Genomic DNA, 22,901 nt, shown 5'->3' on the forward strand with positions numbered 1-22,901 from the left:
GTGTGCTTGCTGTTCATTTAGTGTACCTTGAAGCTGTTTCTCCACCCGTTTCAGCTCAAGCAGAATAGAAGAGAATTCCTGCGCAGAACGGGAGAGAAAACAAACAATCAACTCACTGCTCTAAACCATTCCCCCCTCATGAAGAGTGAATGACTTTATTCCATCCTTTTAAATGTACAGCTTCTTACCTTGTTGGCGGTTTTCAGGTGTGGGATATCTGTGTCAGACTTCAGTTTGCTCTCAATTTCCTCCCAGTTCCTCTCTTTATCCTTGAATAAAATTCTGGTAGCAAATGTACAAAATGCATACAATGTGTTAAGTTCTACAATATACAAACAAATGTTTCATAACCTTCTAAGAACAAATATAAATGTATCCTTTCATGTAAAAGGCGAAAATAACCAACTTGGTCAGAAATAACGTTGCGGCCCAAATAATAATTTGAACGAATGCTTGAAGATGACGTGAGGTAGGATGTACCTGATCTTGCCAGCGGTCTTGTCCACAGACTGCCTTATCTTGGAGGAGAGCTGTGTCACAGACGTGATGAGCAGACTGTCCAGCACAGCCTGCACGGGCACAAGAAACTCAGCACTTAATTATAGGTTCAGAAACAATAGACCTGGACGCGTCATCAACATCAGTTATTACATAAAATAACCCTAAAATAACTAGCCATACAGATATACTATATGATCATTAAAACATGTTAGAATGAGGTCCTGACTCCCTTTGGTTCTTGCTCAAGGCACTCGTTGCAAGAGTAGGGGGGCCAACCCCGGTGTCCTGGCCCCATCTCTAACACGGCCACCGAATCATCATTGGACAAGTTTAACTTCCTAACCCTCAATGGTAGTGGAGGAGATGTGACCCCCACACCCATTATTCTTTTTCCCCCCTTACGTCCTCCTCCTCCCTTACCTCCTCTCTGTTCCAGGTGCGTCTCCGCAGGGCTCTGGGCTCCAGAGTGTCAGGGGCGCGGGGGCGTAGCTCCACCGGCTTGCCGTTGATCTCTGGCGCCTTATTGGGCGTTATCACAGGAGGGATCTTCCTGAAGTTCAGACTCTCGTCAAACACCCGATCCACCAGCTGCGGACAGACGAGGAGACGGAGGGCGGAGATTGAAAGAGATTGAAGAGATTGAAATATAAAATAAACTTATTTCAGATATGATTAATTAGTTAAAGATCGAGATGCTGGGAATGTTATGTGCGGGTTTAGATTAAAACGTTTAAAAGTAAGTCCTTTAACGTTAAAAGGCTCCTAGCTCATTCAGTCTGATATTTCATCAAATATTCAGATGAATACCCACTCTCTTTCATGGCAAAAAAACAACAATCCAAAATCAGAAAACATAAGAAAGGAGATAGGAAATAAAAATCGGAAACATTAGAAACGGGAAAAATGAAGCGCAAATTAAGACCACAGAGAGCGAGGCCAGGGCTCGCCGTCTCGTCATTGCCCCTGCGGCCTCAAGGGGGCGGCGATGAGGGAATGACACGGGGGGCGCTCAGCGGCGGCGGACGAAGGAAGTGGAGTAGAAAAAAGCCCTGGCACCTTTCTGCTGCTCCTCTCTACGTCCGGCTGCGCGGGCCGAGCGGGGCCTACCTCTTCCCGCGTGTCGATGGCCGACCCCGGGGTGGTGGCGGCGGTGCTGGCCGTGGTGCTGGGCGCCGTGCCGGAGGAGCTGACCGAGTCGATCTCGCCCGCCACGTCGTGGATCTCCCGCGCCAGGATCGCCAAGTCTTTGGCCAGATCCTGGCTGATCCTGCGCACACAGGGGAATAACCTGTTAACCGGCACACAGGGATGGCATCAGCACAGGGACAGGAACATGCACGCATGAATCAAAGATCAAAATACACATGCTATGCCTTGTAGAGGGCCTACTAAAGCTACAACTTTTAATATGACCCACAGACAAAAGGTACTACAATTAATCGAGTAACGACTAATAACATACTTGAGTAATATTCTAATTGTATTAATAAATAGAAGTCCTGAAATGTTAACTAAAATGATTACCCGGAACCAAAATCATTATTGATCAACCAATCAAAGGACAGAACGACAGTGCAGTTGGTCGTACCTGGCGATCTCCTCGCTGTGGGCAGTCCAGTCCCGGATGTACTCGTCTTGCTCCCTCATGCGGTGCTTCATCACCACCCCTCCAGGACTGGACACTAGGCCGGAGCCGGCCCCGCCCGCGGTGGTGGAGGTGGGGTTGGACCCGGCAGATGTCAGCCTGGAGGCGGAGCCCCGGTGTAAGACCGGGTGGTGCGGCCGCAGGTGGGCGCGGCCTCCATGCTTGGGGTTGGTGTTGCGGTTGGAGCCAAACTCCTCCTCCGAGGTGGAGCCATACTCTGGGGGCAGGCGCCTCCACCGACTGCTGCTGGACACTAAATGGGGGGAGACAACATCAGCCATCAGTCAGTGCTCTCTGCAGAATTTCCCTTCAGCATCCTCGCTGATCATCCAGTCAATGAAATCAACAGTAACGTGATGTGCCAGATTTGAACAGATCATTTAAACACCTGGTATGCAGACAAAAGATAATAATGTATTCCACAAAAATGAGCACTTATGTGTAGGTTTTAAACCCTGGAGAACCCGCTAGAAAAAGGCGATTGAGTCCGTTCCCATTGCAAGTAGATGAGTACGCTTTTCGGTTTATCTTCTCGTGTGGTACTTCACAAACGTGCCTGAGAACCGGGTGAGTAAACAGTACAGGGCACCGTAGAGGCCAGTGCACAAGTTACGGTGGTAACTTCTTTCTTTCAAACTCGGCAGCGACTCATTCGGACATGGCTATGTTGTTGTATATCGCGGTGTCTCTCACAGTGCCTGTCTCCGTATTCTCTCTCTCTCTCTCTCTCTCTCTCTCTCTGTCTCTCTCCCTCCCTCCCTCTCTCTCTCTCTCTCTCTCTCTCCCTCCCTCCCCCTCTCCCCCTCTCTCTCTCTCTCTCTCTCTCTCTCTCTCTCTCTCTCTCTCTCTCTCTCTCTCCTCTCTCCTCCCTCCTCCCTCCTCCCTCCTCCCTCCCTCCTCTCCTCCTCTCTCTCTCTCTCTCTCTCTCTCTCTCTCTCTCTCTCTCTCTCTCTCTCTCTCTCTCTCTCTCTCTCTCTCTCTCTCTCTCTCTCTCTCTCTCTCTCTCTCTCTCTCCCTCTCTCCCTCTCTCTCTCTCTCTCTCTCTCTCTCTCTCTCTCTCTCTCTCTCTCTCTCTCTCTCTCTCTCTCTCTCTCTCTCACAATATGAGGAACAACATGGCTCTAGCATGTTGTTCCTCATCTACATGGCTCTAGCATGTTGTTCCTCATCTACATGGCTCTAGCATGTTGTTCCTTATCTACGACGCACCTGGAACATCAAACTCGCGTCACGGCATCGAACCGGAAAAAGGGCCAAAATAAATGTGTCCCCGGCTGTCATTTTTCTATCACCGCCGATCGGAGCAGGAGCCGATAACAACCAGTGAGTCGGTAATAGTAACCTTTCCCACTAAAGAGAAAAGCTTGATTTTAGATGCTGTTAGAGGGTTTTTTTCTCCAGTGGGAAAGAGGTTTTATTTAAATATTTAGTAATGCTTCTTGCAGTAAGTAATTTACAGGATTAAATCTCCTGGTCTAGTAGGTACATCTGACTACACCACAAACCATTAAAAAATATTTCTATCCAGCATTGTCTTTTTCTTGAGAAAACATAAAAAAAAAAAAAAATGAGGTAGCAGCAGCCATTATGATGGCACATTTAACAGAAGCTGGTTAACAAACCTGCCACCTAAAAGCAGATCCCAAGCCATTCATGTCAATGTCGAACAAGACAGACTCAGGAAATGTTCAGTCTTTCCAAACATAATGGGATTAATGTCAGTCTGCATCATAACATTGTTGCGTGCAATTTTTAAACAAACGATTATGGTAGAAACAGTTAATAGTAATAGGGTTAAGGGCGTTTGTGTCATCATTTGATTATATGGATTGATGAAAGAAACCACAGCAACAAGCACCAGGGCTGGGTCACTATGCTGGTGTTGACATTCAAAAGGTCAGCTCAGTAATGGGCAGTATCTATCGTCAAAATCATAATCAACAGTTACTTGATTATGATTCAAGTAACTGTACTTTGATCAAGTCAATTCTTAATTATGCTGCCATACCTTGGTAAATAATTTCCAATTTTCTATTGACATTATATGTAATTCCATTTTTGTGACCCAGACCTGACACACAGACACACACACACACACACACTCCTATGGGAGGCTCTGCAGTTCGGTACAGTACCCATGTGTGCCTCGTCAGTAGCACCACCCTCAGGGTCAGGCTGAGGGCTGTCTAGATGATGGAAACCAACGCACAATGTTGTCACAACACAATGGAATATGTCAAGACATGGATGGCATATCAGATTTATACACTACCTACATGAGACAACACAAACACTACTACTAATACTCAATTGTAAAGCTGAGGACAGGCCAAATAATTTCTGAACACATCAACTAGTAATAGTCTAGGAATGACACGCTGCATTTATATATGATAAAACGTATTGTTGTTCATCTACTGAACAAACAAAAAGCTAATAGACCATTTTCCCAGGGAAGCGCCTTTGTAGGACAAACACAGGTGTCACTCATAACACCAACATGGGTCTGCTACCTTTATGAACCAGCTAGTACCATTTATTCTCCAACCCTGGTACAAAAAAGAGCAGACCCATAGTCACTGCTATGAACGACCCCTGTGTTTTGTCCTACGATGACACCTCTTTGAAAAGCATACAGTATGTGGTTCGGTACCTCCACAGTCTAACCTTTGAGTTATTGGTGTGAGAACTGGCCTGACCATTCTCTATGAGAAAGAAAGAACCTACAATATACAGGCCTAGGTCTTAGAATACGTTCTTATAAGGTTATGAAACATTTGTTTGTACATTGTAAAACTTAACACACAGCAGCGAGTCTCACCTGTGGGGGAGCAGTAGCCCGACGTGGCCTGCGTCTTGCCCTTGGTCTCGGTGAGCTTGGACACGCTGTTGGCCCTCATCCTGGGCGTGAGGCGGCTCTCCGTGGGCGTGGAGGAGCGCAGGCCCAGGCGCAGTGCCGTCTCCGCCGACAGACGCGAGGACGAGGAGATGGAGCCCCGGCCCACGGTGCACTCCGAGTCGCTGCGGGCCGAGATGGAGCCCAGGCGGTGCCTGCGGGGCTGGGCCAGCATGTCCAGCCGGGACGGGCCCTTGCGCCCCGAGGGGGGCTTGGAGGTGGAGCTGGTGGTGGACACCTCCGAGGCCACCGACACCCGGTCGGCGTCGGCCAGGTCCGTGTCGGAGGTGTCGCCCAGGCGCGCGCGGCGCAGCAGCGAGGCCCGGGTGGGCCGCGGCGTGGGCAGCGCCGCCTGCTTCCCCAGGGAGGCGGCGGTGGCGGCCTGCAGGCTGCGGCCCGCCTTGGCCGAGCCCTTGGCCGACGCGCCCGCGCCGGGGTGCAGGAGGTCGTCGGCCGACAGGTGGGAGCCGCGGCGGCGGTAGCTGCCGAACCCGGGCGCCGAATAGCTCTCCTGGTCCGAGGACAGGATGTCGGAGATGGGGAAGGAGGTCTGGTCGTCGTCGGTGAGGTCCAGCGAGGGCTGGCGGCCCCTGGAGGAGGCGGGCGGGGGCGCCGGGCGCCGGGCGTCCCCGCGGCCCGTGGCCTCTGACGGTCGGCTCTTAGTCTTCCTCTCCAGGCGCTCGCGGGCGCTGGCGCTGACGGCGCCCGCCTTGGACGAGGCGCTCACGTTGCTCTTCTCGCGGTGCATGCTGCTGAGCGAGCGGCGCTGCTTCAGGGCGCCGGCCGCCAGGGCCCTGCGGTCTGCCTCCCCGGCCGCCTGGCTGGCCGTGCTGGCCGTGTCCACATCCGACTCCGGCGAGATGGAGCCGGTCCGGGAGGCGTGGTAGGCGGAGGAGGCCTTGGCCGAGCCGCCGCTCTTGGCGCCCTTCTGGTCCAGCTTGTTCTCGTCCCTGAGCTTGGCCTCCAGGAAGGCCATGACCGCCTCCGTGTCCTTGAGCAGCGTGGCCGTGTCCATGCTGCCCGTGGAGTCGCTGCGCTCGTGGCCCCGGTTGATGTGCGGGATGAGCTCGGCGGGCACGTTGGCGCTGGGCTTCTCGATGGTGAAGCTGCCCTGCCGCAGCAGAGGCTTCCCCGACTTCAGCTCCCCGCCCTCCGCCCCGCCTCCTCCTCCCTTCCTCTCCTCCGACCGCTTCCTCCGTTCGGCGCTCCCGGGGGCGTTCCTGGGAGCGGAGGGGGCGGAGCTTGGTTTCCCCTTGCCCTCCATCCCGCCCTCCTCCATGGGAGTGTGGGACTGGCCGTCTCCCTGGTGCTCCATGTGGCTCTCCTTCTCCTGGAGCTCCGTGTCCTGCTTCTCCCCGATCTCCGACCTCAGCCCCGGGGCTTTGGTGGCCGATTTAGAGCGTGCCTCGTCCAACGGGAGCAGGGGGAGGGTCCTGCGTTTACTGGAGGCTTCTGCAAGACACAGACACGTCTCAGTGAAATCCCCGGCGCTTTAGCCATTCTGGAATTTAGATTGTTTTTTACAGATTTAACACCTTGTTATTTCATATTATTGTTATGATTATGCTCTTCATATTCAAAGGAAGATTTATCGTGTGTATGCATTCTCACACATTTGACTTTCTGCTCCTCTTTGGGTTTTCCTGACCGACTTAAAGGCTTGACGTTAGGAAATGCTAATCTAAACTAATATTAATTCAACATCAGCCTTACCGCGCTTTGAGGATGTAGTTCCCTTGATCACCTATTTGTCATCCCTCAACTCTTGGTTATGGCTGGCTGTCACTCATTGAACAACCTTGAATGATGTCTAAACCTGAAGGTGGCCAGGGCTCCATACCTCTCTCCTTGTGGAGGAACGCCGGCGTCTCGGCTCCCGAGCCCTCTGGGTCCGTCCTGGTTTGATTGGCGGCTACACTGGCCCACTGGGACACCCAGCTCGAGTCACCAATGAGTGCCTGAGGGGCGGGCAGAGGACGAGGTTAAGGAAAGATTGCGGTAGGGAGAAACTGTTATTACTGTGTGACCTAACAGGAAGGACTACAAGGACCTGGACACATCCACGAGTAGAGCCACATACAATCCCAACTTGAATCTAAAAGTCTCAAGTCCTTCAGTTACTGGATGTTCGAATGAAAATCAAACATGTGACTCTCATTCAACTTTACATTTGAATATCTCCATAGGACAATCTAAAGCAAAAAAAATCGAATCTAATCAAACAAAACAACTCTGGATCGAACAGCTACACTGAAGTCACACCCTTTACCTCAACCAACAGTTGAAAAGATTCTGCTGATTTCAGTGGACAGACAGAAACACACACACACACACACACACACACACACACACACACACACACACACACACACACACACACACACACACACACACACACACACACACACACACACACACACACACACACACACACACACACACACACACACAGAAACACACGCAGTGTCCTCCTCCCTCTCCCTGGCCTGTGTCAGAGCAAAGATCTCCAGAGGAAAGTGTGTCTCTCCCCCCCTCCCTCATCTCTGTGTGATGTAGGTCATTCTCTGGGTGGACCGACCCACTCCTCTAAAGAAGCAAGGAGTGATCAAGGCATTGGGAGTGACTGTGACTGACTCTCATTAGCCAACCAACCGTGAAATCCCCCCTCCCCCCCCCTCCCAACCCCTAACACACACACACACACACACACACACACACACACACACACACACACACACACACACACACACACACACACACACACACACACACACACACACACACACACACACACACACACGTTCATATTCATATGGCCAGTAAAATAGCACAAACCTCCACGTGTTTGTGCTTGATGGGGAGGAAGTCAAAGATTCTAGGTTTTGAAAGAGAAATGTATTTCTGCCTCACCCATAGACCAAACCAAGCGGATATCACTCCTCAGGGTTGACCTCCCAATAAGCAAATCCAGATGACTTACTCTGAATCCTGCCGGACTTTGTGATCCTGGTATTTCCCCCTCCCTGATAGTAACTGATAGGCGGTGTTAGTTTCTCACCTCCTTCCCTGGGTCTCCTATTTCCTTGCCACCTCCTCCCTTATGGTCAGCGGATATAGACGATTCTGGGTTCTGATTCTGGTCAACACCAAACACCTGTGTGGGTCAACAAACAATCAAACAGATATTATTGCACTTAAAACTCTAAACAGCTTGTCATTCTTCATTCCCATTTGGTTGTATCTTATTTTATTTAGAATGTATAGTGGCACACACACACACACACACACACACACACACACACACACACACACACACACACACACACACACACACACACACACACACACACACACACACACACACACACACACGTGTCTATACTTGTGCATGCAAAGTCGCACACACAGACACAGACACACACACACACACACACACACACACACACACACACACACACACACACACACACACACACACACACACACACACACACACACACACACACACACACACACACACACACATGTCTATATTTGTGCATGCAAAGTCGCACACACACACACACACACACACACACACACACACACACACACACACACACACACACACACACACACACACACACACACACACACACACACTTGTACAAATAGAACAAGTACAAAAGCAGGCTCGGAGACGGAAGTGGGAACGAATCTGAGCAGAGTGCCAATTAGCGTGTCACTAGATTACTGGTATTAGCATAACAATACACCCTGCCTGAAGTGTCTTTTACAGAGACTAACGGCTGGGAGAAACTCAACCAGTAATTACCTCATCATTACTTTTTAAGACGACAGCGTTAACTCAACTGTTGGTTTGAAAGTATATTATAATCTTAACGGATGCATGGCCTCATCAGGTGCTTTTACAAATGGCAAAGCTTTTCATTTCACATTTTATTTGCCATCATCTTCTCTCAAGAGAACCTCCCAGCTTCCTGCATTTAGAAAGCATTAATCAGAAAACACAGATAAAAACCCCTCCTGTAAAACCCTGAATTAATTCAGTCATGTTGGTTTTCCCACTCTAAAACCAGGCGTTTGAATCCCTAGTCCCCACTTCTGTGGATGAGTGTTGGTTAAAGATGCCTCTTTAACCAACAGCTTTTAGTCCTTCCTGCTGACAAATCCTCACCCCCCCCCGCTCACTTTCCAGGCCAGTCGTGTGTATGTGGAGTGCCACACTAGAGTGGAGGCATTAGGAATAAAAGGTTGTCTTGTTTTTTGGTTTTTTCTCTCACCAGTCTCCCCAGAGACTTGTTTGATGGAAGAGGTTATAGCACTTGATGGAGCTGCTCCCAACAGGCTCTTTACCCAGCATTAGTAGCTGCTTCAATGGCACAAGGCAGGGAAGGTGGTGTTCAGCCAATGGAGACTGAGGCGGGGAGAGCTGGAGGAGGGCTGGGCGGGGGGGGGGGGGGTGGTCTTGCGTGGTTCTCAGTGGTCACAACACAATGGGCTCCCGAAGGCATGCTGCGTGGTTGTGGAAGTACAGAGCAAGCAGGTGCTGAAGGGGAGTGTGTTAACCTTGTGCTTGCAACTAGCCTGTTAGCATGTTGCTTAGCATCCTCAATTGGTTTACTTAATCAAATGAAATTGTGAAGAAATGAAAGAGTAAGGAGAATGAGTGGATTGCGACAGACAGATCTAGATGGAATCTTTCTATGCGTTGAAGAAAACTTTTAATGTGGACAAATTTGTTTAGAATTATTATTATTATTTTATTTTTTTACGTCTTCCACAGAGCTACCACAGAATCAATACACTATTAGAATATTAAATCAATGTTATGGAACCAAAATCCAGAACAAAATTAATAATAATAATTTATTGCATTTCTATCACGCTTTTCAAGCCCTGTAAAGCGCTTTACATATAAAAGGGAGAATTCTTATTTGGCATGTTCCGCTCGACTGTACCTTGGCCGCCTCTTTTCTATCATTGCCAGGCCATGTGTGAAAGGGCACGAGACAGACATGTTCCAGAATGTAGCTGTGTTCTGGAACAAGTAGAGGGCGAGACGCATGCTTTGAAGGGAGCGATATCCATATCAGTGACATGGGTTGAGTGGCGAGAGGCGAGATATATGGATGGACTTCCATATTTATTCTCCTAATCTTTACGGTGGCTCTTATCATTTTCATATTCGTCTTGCTCTGGGGACTGTTAACTGTCGTACTCAGCTCATAGGACTTAAGAGAACGGAAATTGCATTGCGCTGCAATGAACGCTACAAAGAATGACCCTCCCTTACCATAACAGACCCAGACACCTTATCTACGGTCCCAACCTTGTCTATCATGCGCCGGGCCTCCTCCTCCTCCGGGTTGCGGTTCTCCAGCTCGATGGTGTAGGTGCCCTTGTCGCTGTGGTCGTCCTCCGGCAGCGCCCCCTCCGTGCCCTCCCCTCGTCCCAGGGCCGAGGCGTCCTCGCTAGGGGTGGTGGGGCTGCCCGTCTGGAGCCCCGTGCTGACCGAGCTGCGGCCGATGCTGAGGTCCTCGGACCGCTGCTTGAGCAGCGCGCGGGCCGCCGTGGGGGCCCCCGCGGTCACCGTGGCTGAGATGGGCGTGGGGCCCTTACCTACAATGATATTATGGGAGGAGTTACAACCGGGCAAACGTTCCCTTATGTTAAACTCACGCGTTGATGGTTGTCTGATGGGCGATGCTGACTGCTGTTGCTGCTCAACATCAGACTAGAGCCTTTTCACAGAGGCGTCATCAGACAAACACACAGGGGTCACTCATGCACCGCGTGGGGTCTGCTTCTTTGACGTACCGGAGTGCGAACAGTGGAATTCTCTTCACTAGTTAAGTCTGTTACCCGTGCGCTGGTACATAAAAGGAGCAGATCCAACACAGGCGTGAGGAGCGACACCGGAGTTTATCCCATAATGATGAAAAGTGAAAAGCGACGGCTCTATTGGAGAGTATAACCTTTGATCCTTCAGTTTACTCAGCTGTTGAGTTGTTCAGACGTTACGGGTGTCAAGTTACTTCACATGAAGACTTAAACACCACAAGAAGACGACATCCCCGTCACACACAGCATTGCAACCAAAAGACATCTCTGTGTATGAGGAAATGCCCCCCCAGCTCACCCGAGTCCCCGGAGCTGTTAATGGTGGCGGAGGTGGAGATGCTGAACACCTTGGGGTGGGACGGCGGCTGGGGGCACAGGCCTTCCCCGCCCACTCCTCCCGGCAGCAGCGGTGCACTCTGGGAAAACGAGTACGAGCGGCGCTTGCGTGGGTTCTCCTCGTCGATGAACTCGATCATAAAGGAGGTGCGTCCTCCCGGCGTCCGGGCGCCGCCGCTGAGTGCGCTGCTCCCCAACGAGCCTCCTCCCCCACCTCCTCCCCCACTGCTGGCTCCTCCCCCTCCCCCCTTCTCATGCGCGGCCCTTAGACGCTCCTCGAGGGCGTGGCGGCGGTTGGCGAAGCGAAGGCCCACGCCATTCTCGGAGTCACTCTGGGTGCCGTCCTCATGCTTGCTGCCTGTGAGAGAGAGAGAGAGAGAGAGAGAGAGAGAGAGAGAGAGAGAGAGAGAGAGAGAGAGAGAGAGAGAGAGAGAGAGAGAGAGAGAGAGAGAGAGATTATAACTGTTACATTCTGATGTTTGTGTGAGGTTTTGTTTTTGACCTTTTGTTGGCTTTTGTTTATTATTTTGAACCCGGCTCCCACTGTGATGAAGCTTCCCTGACCGACCTCATGCTTGTTCTTTATTCCAAGGAATCCTCCAATATTAAACCCAGTGTCCGTCCTTTTTGATTCAACTTTATGTCACTGCATCTATCCCCTGGTCTACGAGTAGTAACAGTTATTAAAATGATCAGATTAGAAATAAGAAATTCACAATAATAATGAGACTTTATAAAAAACATTGATCTCAAACAAAGATCCAGGACACAATTCTTCCTATACACTGCTGGGACAGTGTATAAGACTTTATTCAAATGCAGATTGGCAGATTTGTTTCCAAGTAATGGGGCGACAACAACATCAACCGTTTAATAATGCTTTCAGATTCCTTTGTTTGATATGGTGTGAAGGACAATGCTTGAACAAATAAACTTTTGCTGTAACTCTTGGCTAAGGTCTTAAGGCACTAAGGTCTTAAGGCACTAAGGTCTTAAGGCAATACAGTCTTAAGGCACTAAGGTCATAAGGCACTACAGTCTTAAGGCACTAAGGTCTTAAGGCACTAAGGTCTTAAGGCACTACAGTCTTAAGGCAGTACAGTCTTAAGGCACTAAGGTCTTAAGGCACTACAGTTTTAAGGTACTAAGGTCTTAAGGCACTAAGGTCTTAAGGCACTACAGTCTTAAGGCACTAAGGTCTTAAGGCACTAAGGTCTTAAGCCAACCACACACCGGACCAACTGCCCGATTCGCGTCGGTAAATGAAGTCGGGCTATTTAATCTGGCCGACTCGAACGCCGACATGGGCGCTACGCACCCACGGGATTACAGCCGACGCCGTACGTTCCACGCTTGCGCGAGATGTAATGTCTCCAAAACAACAGGCGGCGCTAATCTGTATTGTGGGCCAAAAAACACGAAAACCGGAAGTAGCAGGTCCTCTTCTTCGATTACACTGTTTATCTGGTATGTTTACCATCCTCACTTTCGGGCTTCACTGATTGGCTAGTCAAGCTGCTAGCCCTCCACCAATCAGAATGGTAAAAGAATGACCGACTCGAATGTCCGATTGCACATGTTGAATCGGCTGAAATGAAAGCCGACGTGGCCGATTTGAGCGACCACACCAAATAGACTCATGTCACCGACGCCGATTTTCTCACCAACACGGATTTTCGGTCCAGTCTGGGCTTGCCTTTAAGGCACTAAGGTATAAAAGGCACAACGGTCTGAAGGCACAACGGTCTGAAGGCACTATTGTCTGAAGGCACTTAGGTTCTAAGGCATCTTCATCTTTCACCATGCCGCCCTACGGCCAGGTCTTTGCAGGGTTCGGGAAAGAAGACAGGAGTAATGGCACAAGAGCAACAAAGATAACGCTTTTCAAAAAAATGAAAAATAAGACAAACACTAAGCACAGCAGCAGTGCACAAAGACAGCAGCATGCTCCTGATCCTTTAACCATAAACCAATCAACAATCTAGCGCAGTGAAAAACCCCAAACATCAACTTAATAGCACAGGCAGCCAAACTTACCAACCATGGCCACCCTAGGCCTTCTGCACCTCATCAGTCTGAGCCTGAGTTAGCACCACCTAGTCCTGCTGCACAGGGATCGCCGCAGTACAGAGTGTGCGTTGCTACTCACCCAGAGACATGCCACCCACCACACCAGCCCTCCCTGCTCCACTGGCAGAGGGGAGAGAGGAGATGGGGGGTGGAGTGAAAGAAGTAGGGTAGATGGGGGGTTGGGTTGGGTTGGGTGTTGTTGATGAGTGTCAGTGTGTATGCCAGTTGCTGGTTGTATGTGTGTGACTGTGTTGGAAGAAAGGGTAGCAGTGTGTTGGTGGGTTAGGGGATAGGGGGGGGTGATATAGAGTAAGAGACGGAGGGCTGAGGGACTTGCCGGGAGGGTGGGTGTCGTCAACTATGAGAGGCACTATGAAAAGCACCATGGAGGTAGCCTGGGTAGCCCCGCCCATTCACAAGGGTCTGGTGAAGAGCGATACGTTTCTTTCTGCTTCCGAGATGTTTTTGCGGGAGCCAAGTTGCCTTTCCCCCTTGGCGCGCTATTGGCTGGTTTAACACAATGACGACAGGGAAGCGAGGGCAAGCTGCCAATCGCATACAGAGTCAGTTGATCACGCCTCTTGAGCTGAAGAAAATGACGGCAGCTTCCTCAGACCAACGTGCAATCTACTATTGGCTTGGTTTGGTAATAGCCAGGCTACCATGGAGGCACTATGAGAAGCACTATGAGAGGCACTATGAGAGGCATTATAAGAGGCACTATAAGAGGCACAGCCCATTGACACATGTTGATAGGCTGGGCTGACCTATCAACATCACACAAACATTATATTCATGGTATTTGTAACTGCAATTTATGACAAATAAAACAACGATGATTGATCATTGTAGTGATTTGCCCGATCTCCTGAATCATTGCAGTGATTTGGCTAATCTCCTGAATCATTGCAGTGATTTGCCTGATCTCCAGAATCATTGCAGTGATTTGCCTGATCTCCTGAATCATTGCAGGGATTTGCCTGATCTCTTGAATCATTGCAGTGATTTGCCTGATCTCCTGAATCATTGCAGTGATTTGCCTGATCTCTTGGCCTCATTCTACACATACTAACCTCCCTTTCGTGAGTCGTTGTGGATGTTTAATTATTTCATGTTGCATGTTGAATTGAATAATGCCATGTTCAATTCATGGCACAATGTATACTGAATAACGAAACATCGACAACAACAAAAACAACAACAACAACAACAGAAGCAGAGGCATTACTCCCATGCTGTGTTCTGCAGACAAAGGCTCTGTTGGCCGTCCAGAAGAGAACAGAGGTGTCTATGAGGGCCCAGTGCCTCGGCCCCCCCAGCACCAGTACGATGATGCACAATTGCACAGTCAGGCTGCCAGCCCTGGCATCTGCCAGCAACACATGCACACACGCACACGGCAAAAACTAATGCAAACACACGGGTCAAGCACAGAGACCACAGCACACATGAACATATATGTGCTTGTTATTTACAAACCCAAACAGATAACACACACGCACACAGCAAAACAGAGAGAATACTACATTTATTGCACTCAATAGCAAAGAGAAAGCATTGAGAGCATAGAGAAAGGCACACTGCTTCACAATAAAATAGGCGCACATCCCATTTATAAAGAGTCTGCGTGTTCATACCTGACAACACACAGGATAGAAAATGGCTACATGCAAAGATAAATTGTGATCCCAATGTCTGATGAAGACAACGGCAGCGCTCTAACTGGTAGGTAGACCGTGTCAGATGCTGACAGTTCAACAGCAATTAAAGACATGAAGGTGCCGCCAGCTCTAGCGCAGTTTCACCTCCACACAGAAAACACCTTCCTATGCTGACATTACCAATCCACATCGCCTCCCTGAGGACCAACACACACAGGCTCCATCCCATGTCATATTCCGACCGTTTTAACCGATGCAGCATCCTAGATCAGTCCTCAATACTGGTTCCCATAGCAACGAGCAAAAGCACTCACCTGAAAGCCTGTCTGTGGGAAATGCTTGCAGGTCATAAGATTGCTCTGCCCCTGTTTGACTGTTCGCTGTTCACACCATGTGTCGACTCTACCCCTCGCTCTCTCTCTCGCGCTCTCTCTCTCTCTCTCTCTCTCGCTCTCTCTTTAGCGCGAGTGTTGATCTGACACACCCAGCGTATGTTCCCCAGTCCTCTCCGGCTCACACGCTCTGCACTTCTCCCCTCTCACTGCGCAGAATGTCTCAGCTGGCACAAATTACAGCCAACACAATGGTTTTTGCAGAAACACACTGGAAAAATGCATACATATACACACACACACACACACACACACACGCACACACACACAGCCACTGCATAGCAGCACACACCGTACCTCTGCCAAAATAGACTACTATTCACAGACACTGATGGTATACACTTTCATACAGAACTTTCAGGTCTCTACTCCTATTTATACGAAGCCCCGACACATCGCTGCTCCGTCCCTCCGAAGTCGCTCTCTAACTCTGCCCCGACATCGCTGGTGCTATGACAACAATCTAACAGACAGCCCCCTCCCGATTTGGTCTTTTACCGCAATGTGGCGGACACAGGTCTTTCCTTCCGTTTGTCCTGACATATTAAACTATTGGCCATGCCTAAGACATACCAGTCAAACTGAATACATTAACCTACACAAACACCTTATATACCCAACATACTTCTGTAGCCACCCAGCCATGGAGTTACCCTTGAGATATGCCCTTCATCCAGCCATCCCTTCCCAGCACTATCCTTCATCCTCCATATCGTTCTTAGACCCACCTATTATCTTCAATTATTTTCCTTCTTATTTATCCCCTCTTTCCACACTCTCTCCATTGTCCTTCATCTCCTCCAGGGGAGAGGACGTCCCACCTTCCACCAAGAGGACTGCTGTGTCTGCTGCTCCCGGGACATACATTAGAGCAGTGAGACCATCCATCCAGCCACTTGACACACGTTGAGCGAGCAGGTACCGTCTGCAGAGCGAATAGATCTCCATCTATTTCCATCATCTCCTGTCTGTCTGTTGACAGACAGGACACACATACAAACACACTAACACAAACACCCCCTGTCATGAAAGTCATAAATTTGCTCCCCATTTAATTAAGCCACTTCCAGTATGTGGTGTGCAGCGGCACGTGTGCGGAAGGGCTCAGCCTCCAGCTCACTTCCCCTCTCTACCTTGCTGCAGTTCTGCAGTGGGCTGCCTAGCCTAAAGCTGCTACTAGCCCGCTACCCTCACTGCAACTCCTGGCAAAAGCAGCGGTGTAGTCAGCAGTTGACAGATGGCAGGTAACAGGGGGGGCAGGGGGGAACAAAGGAGACAAGATAGCAGAGAAACACATGCTGTGAGAGAAGCATGCACAGTGTGTGCGTGTTTTTTTGTGTTTTTCATTTGCCACGCCCACACAATGCTCCAAACTCAGTGTCCGATACAAAAACAGTGCGACAGGGCTTTACATGGGGAAGTAAAGCTGTGTACGTGTGTGTGTGTGTGTGTGTGTGTGTGTGTGTGTGTGTGTGTGTGTGTGTGTGTGTGTGTGTGTGTGTGTGTGTGTGTGTGTGTGTGTGTGTGTGTGTGTGTGTGTGTGTGTGTGTGTGTGAAAAGAGGCATGTTAGTATGTGTGTAGTACTGTATTAGAGACATGTGTATGTGTGTGTGTGTTGGTGAGTGTGTATGTGTGTGAAAATAGGCATGTTAGTGTGTGTATGAGTGAATTAGAGAGGTGTGTGTGTGTGTACGTATTTGTATTGACGCCCGCGCTGAAGGTAGCACATGGCAGTAATAACCCGCTGCGCTCTTTGTGCTAAGCCACTGTCACCGCATGCTGTCAGGGAAGGAGATTTGGGTTTTACCAGTCATTTCTGTTAGCTGCTAATCCTCTGGATTGGGTATTACTACCACAGCTGGTGTCAAAAAGGGAGTAGAGGGAGGGGTGTTGAGGGAGTAGAATTTCTGATGGCAGCATCATATTTGGTACTTGAATATCAAACCACTGGGAAGTGTGCACTGCGCAAGATCAGAGCGATGGGATGCTTGTAGAAGGACAGACTGCTGTCAGACAGAAAGCTATAGCGCTACTCTGATATCTCTCCCGTTAAAAATACCCAGCACACACCATATATCAAATATCTGCATTTGTACAACAGCAGGAGTCTTCTTGGTTCATTCTTGTGTTTATCACACAGAGTCCTCTAACCCAGGCGGTGCCTCATGTCCATGGGCCAGGGGCTCACAAATGCTTGAGCATTTTTTAGCATACACATGATTGGACGCCCTCTCACATAGTCGATCTGAGATATTTGGCCAACGAACCGTCGGCCAATGCACCCCAACGCACATTAACTCTCACTTCTCTTCCCTTGTAATGGGAAACATAAATGCTAGACAAAAATATTCATGCATCAGCTAATAGGCATATTAGCAAAGCATATTGGCTAGGCCAGGGAATGGTCCATTACCAGCTACAAAAACCATCAACTCTTAGCAGTACTTATTATTAGCTTTAGCTTTTTAAACCAGCTTTATGTGTGCCAAGTCTGCATAATGATTGTTTTTTTAGGTGGACAACAAACCATTAAATAGCAAATAGCAAATATTTAAATACACTGATATAAAAATGATATACCTATAATTAGCTGAACAAATTGAATAAATATAAAAGGAAAAAGTTTGTTAGGTTTGTTGTACATAATAGCAATAAAGTTGGTGTCACCTCTCCCACGGAGGGGAAACGCCTTTACTCCACAAAAGGGAAGCGAGAATAACCAGCAGAACACAGGAAGCGGCGGCTACCTTTCAGTCTGCTGAGGTTCACGGGCACGTCGCTCTTGATGCTCTTGCTGTCCTCCTCGGTGGACTCCCTGCGCACCATGGTGGGGTCATTCTGCGCCAGCCAATCAGCCACCTTGCTCTCCGACGCCATCATGGCCACCTGAAGGGTGCTGAGGTCCCGCCCCCCTCCGCCTCCCCCGCTCCCCGCACCACTCTTCTTGGAGCGGGAGGAGCGGGGGTGGTCGGGCGTGCAGCGGGCCACGTGGTCCTTGATGGTCACCTTCCCCGGGGAGGTGCTGTCGAACTCTATGGTGAAGGAGGCGTGGCCTTGAGCTGTGGAGCAGAGGTTGTGATTGGTCAGATTGAGTGCAATTGATGCTTATGAGTGACATGACTGAGTGAAACTTTATCAACGGCCAGCATAGTTGATGATGGGAATACCAAAAGAGAGACCAACTGCTCGGATATGGAAAAGTGACACATAAACCAAAACATTTACCTTATTTCATGTTTTATTAAATGTGCGGGGCTAATGTGCACACAGAGAGCAAAGTTTGGTTCGTATTTTCTGTACGACCCCAAAGAAATCGAATCGTATTGTTGTGACTGAGCACACACACACACACACACACACACACACACACACACACACACACACACACACACACACACACACACACACACACACACACACACACACACACACACACACACACACACACACACACACACACACACACACACACACACACACACCCTGTGCCCTGTGCTTTGGGCTTGGGTGTTCCCTGTCTGGTTGACCGGTGATCGTATATGAAGGTCTCCACCTGAAGCGTTGCTGCCCTCCGTGTCCTTGGTGGGGATCTCATGGATGCCGTTGTCGGCCATCTTGCCCTCCTTGGTGAGGGTGTCCAGGCCGCAGGGGTCCTGGAGGCCATCGGCTCGGAGCTTCTCCCCCCGACGCGCCTCTCTGCTGTCTGGGGACAGGAACACACAACCAAACCACAAACATATGTAAGTGTTCCTTATTATGTGTGAAAGGTACTCGCTAAATAAAAACAATGCAGAATCTCTTTCCCCTTATAAACTAGGATGACAGTAATGGGGCTGATCTTTATTGAGTGACACACACCCTTTGTAACCTACGATATTTAAACATCAAGGTTCATTATAATACGAAAGGTCAAAGTACAACTTAGACCACATTTGTCCCATTGAATCAGTGCTCTGCTTTAGGTCGCGTGACAGAGCAACACACACACACACACACACACACACACACACACACACACACACACACACACACACACACACACACACACACACACACACACACACACACACACACACACACACACACACACAGCGTCTTTTTTCTCAAGACACTAGCACAAAGGTCATGAACTTAAATTCTCTCTCATCTGTTCATATGGACAACCAAACCCACAAACACATCTAAAAATGACAAATGACTCGTTAGGAAATTAGAGGCACCATCTGCCTTGTGTTGGAGAGCATGTACCAATTGGTCGAAAACAGACCAGTAACACAATTACATTAGATTCACTGAATAGATTAAGCCAAACATATACATATAGATATACATATAATATATACTAGATATATGCAGCGTTTCCCCTATATGCATTCAGCAGCGGCTTGATTGTCAGCACCACTGCAAAAAAAATAAAAATTCAACAGTGAACTTTGAGAGGGACTTCAGCACTATGAAAAGGGTATTTTCAATCAGATTCGTTTTTCATTTGAAGATGGTTATATTTCTATACCTACAGCTCCAGCCTCACCAGTTGCAGCTAATCATATTGACACACATTAACTGTTTACTGGGATCAGAATGTGGATTGGACTTCTTTTACTGAAATGTAACAGACATTTTTTGGTCTGTGTAATAGAGCTTAATTGCAAGTCATTTTCCAGAAAAGCAATGTTGACAGCAATTATCTTTCTCACATTTACAACAAATACTATTTATATTTGCTTTGCTTTTAGGTGAAGACGGATCTGCAGAACAAACTACAAGGGGAACATTTGGCCACTTGTAGCTTGTGCCAATAGATCTGGCTTCATGTAGCTACTTGTTTTAATAAATCAGGTAAAAAAAAGAATCTGCATTCATTTATGATAAATATCAAAGAAATAGCTACCACATAAAGATGAATTTAGTTTCTGCTAAATTCAAAGCATATTTGCACAATGATCTGGTCTCAGCAGATACCTTGACTCTGTTGGTTGTTTTGTCATATTTGGAAGCTCAATCTGTACATTTCTCCCCAAAAAATCTCTCCAGAAGTAACCATTTAAAGGGTTCTTTTTCAACATTTTCTTACGGGGGAGCATGCTCCCGGACCCCCCTAGCATTGCTAGGTTACCAGCTCACAGCACCACTGATACAAAATAATCTAGGGGAAACAGTGTTTATGCAATTCTTTCATCAATTAATCATTGGAATCTTTTTCTTGAGGGGTCTGTGATGAAAGCCAGTATTTAAATGTCATAAGTTAAGCTCTCTCTCAACACTGTCTGCATAAGAGAGGTGATTAAGCTACCTTATGGATTCATCTTCCACCAACCTAAGCTTGTTCCTGCTTAAGCTGCTATGAAGTAAGGACAGATGTGACACCTGGTCTCAGATAGAGGAGAACATGAGAGACTTTCATTAGCCGTTATTAGCTTCATACGCAGGCTGATGAGGTTCTATATGCATACATGTATGCATACTCTGATGTACAAATGAGACCTGCTCTAATAGATTGTAGAGACAAGTGTTGAATATAGATAGAACAACAGACAGACAGACAGACGGAGAGACAGACAGATACAGACGGACAGAAAGATAGACTGATAGACAGATAGATAGATAAATAGATAGGTTCTGTATTTTCACTAACAGTAATAACGGTAATAAATCATTCTGTGCAAAAACAATTTGTTTAGCAACTTACCGGTCGCCTCGACTGTGATCTAACAACACGGCAACAGCATGCTAAGTCTAGTGGTGGAGCATGATGCCTCCAAAGAGCCACCGATACAAAAGCACACTTTAAATAGTCCAAGGAGAGATTTGACTGGATCTCACTTCACAACACAAACGTAAATAAAAGTCACCACCTAAACCAGTTCCACCACGGAGGTTAACTGGTGAGAGCACCGGTGTGGAGTCTGAGGGAAAGCTTAATAGTTTAGAATAAGGGTATCAGTGTGTCAGCGAGAGAGGGGGGGTTTGCAATGGCGTAACCCAATCAGCCCTCATGACAATACCCAGGGAGGGGGGGGGGGGGGGGGGGGGCTCCTACAACACACACAGTCAATTCACTAGGGAGGAGAGAGCCTTACTTTATATACACACACACACACACACACACACACACACACACACACACACACACACACACCACACACACACACACACACACACACACACACACACACACACACACACACACACACACACACACACACACACACATTCAAGGAAACACAACACACTCATTCAAGGAAACACAACAAACACAAAACACAAAAACACAACCAAACCCATCTTAAACCCTATGGATCTACACATGCAAACAAAGACACACACACACACACACACACACACACACACACACACACACACACACACACACACACACACTCAAACACACACACACAAGCAGGCTCTCTCTGAAACACAATGGTCTCCCACCACATCCCAGGGCCCCTCACCCTCCCTCGACACCCCCGGCTACCTTTGTAATTTGTCAGAGTGGCGTTAGAGGACATTGGCCCTCTAAAATGGAGAACACTGATTACATTACTTCTTGAGGTCTGTGTAACCTAAATAAAGTCCCTGCTAGGCTGCCGTGTTTCTGGCAGTAAATCCAACATCGCTAAGTTCATACATATTCTGTAGCCAATGTTTTGATAAGACCCAATGCCCTCTGCTCTCCCTCTTCCAGAAATTCACCCGAGCACTTAGGGAGTTGGCAGGGTTTAAAATGACCCAGTCTGTGCAGAACTTCCAACTTCCCTTTTTTGTATTATTCACGGTGTTGGGCAAGCTACTTTCAAAGTGTAGTGAGCTATGCTCCCAGTTACTCCTGGTTAAATTAAGCTTCACTACACTGATGCTACCCCCCAGAGAAATGCAGCAAGCTAAGATACAAAAATGTGGCAAAAGTAGTAAACTACATAAGAAGCGACTTTTTATTTTTTAAACCAAAATTCATGCTTATTCAACGCTACATCAGGGATCAATATACCATGTCAGTCAAATCTGATAATAAATAAAATAACCTGAGATCTCAACTCACACCATGCCAGATTGAACCAGGCCACGCCGGATAGACAGGTGTTTACAGGATTATAAAGATCAAGCTCACATTTCTATCATAAGCCAAGCAAGATTACATTAGAACTGTTCAGCTCCCTCTTGTTCCCTGTTCGGCCATCTTTCCATCAACTTTGTGTGTCTGGTCTGTGTGTGCGTGCGTGTGTGTCTATGGTCGTAACATCAGCTCAATGATTCTTAGTGATTATTTTAATACCTAAATTCTTCTTTCAGCTACCATCGACGTAGAACAGCTACAACCTTCCTATGTTTATCGTGCATGTATTGGGGCAATTATTCAGTTTTTTGTTTGAAAACCAAATGTTCCAGAAAGAGCTATCCAACAACAACCTCATCTTAACAATTCAACCGGTACACAATGGTTACTTCTAATTAGCTTCTTATGGAAATTCGGTTGATAAGCGACATATGGCACTGCAGACTCTCTCCATCTAGATGTGACAATAGATTTGGAGGTGGGTTCTTCTGTCTATTGGTT

At 48.2% G+C, this 22,901-nt stretch overlaps 1 protein-coding gene across 7 annotated transcripts in view; it reads right to left on the bottom strand.

Annotated features, from left to right (window-relative positions):
* cep170aa (centrosomal protein 170Aa) overlaps positions 1-22,901 on the bottom strand; it is a 52,945-nt gene that overhangs the window by 3,310 nt on the left and 26,734 nt on the right. For 2 of the 7 annotated variants that reach the window (XM_056608731.1, XM_056608732.1), the window contains exons 9-22: positions 18,900-19,049; positions 18,094-18,405; positions 11,185-11,580; positions 10,375-10,664; positions 8,101-8,196; positions 6,883-7,000; positions 4,968-6,494; positions 4,282-4,332; positions 2,090-2,399; positions 1,558-1,789; positions 922-1,089; positions 481-569; positions 189-282; positions 27-78 (exon numbers count right to left, since the gene is read on the bottom strand). In XM_056608731.1, coding sequence (XP_056464706.1) covers positions 27-78; positions 189-282; positions 481-569; positions 922-1,089; positions 1,558-1,789; positions 2,090-2,399; positions 4,282-4,332; positions 4,968-6,494; positions 6,883-7,000; positions 8,101-8,196; positions 10,375-10,664; positions 11,185-11,580; positions 18,094-18,405; positions 18,900-19,049 — 3,885 coding nt within the window. The remainder of the gene's footprint in view (positions 1-26; positions 79-188; positions 283-480; positions 570-921; positions 1,090-1,557; positions 1,790-2,089; positions 2,400-4,281; positions 4,333-4,967; positions 6,495-6,882; positions 7,001-8,100; positions 8,197-10,374; positions 10,665-11,184; positions 11,581-18,093; positions 18,406-18,899; positions 19,050-22,901) is intronic. The other 5 variants (XM_056608736.1, XM_056608733.1, XM_056608735.1 and 2 more) reach the window with 5 other exon arrangements.

This window comes from Gadus chalcogrammus, chromosome 15, assembly GCF_026213295.1.
Source record: "Gadus chalcogrammus isolate NIFS_2021 chromosome 15, NIFS_Gcha_1.0, whole genome shotgun sequence".
NCBI lineage: Eukaryota > Metazoa > Chordata > Actinopteri > Gadiformes > Gadidae > Gadus > Gadus chalcogrammus.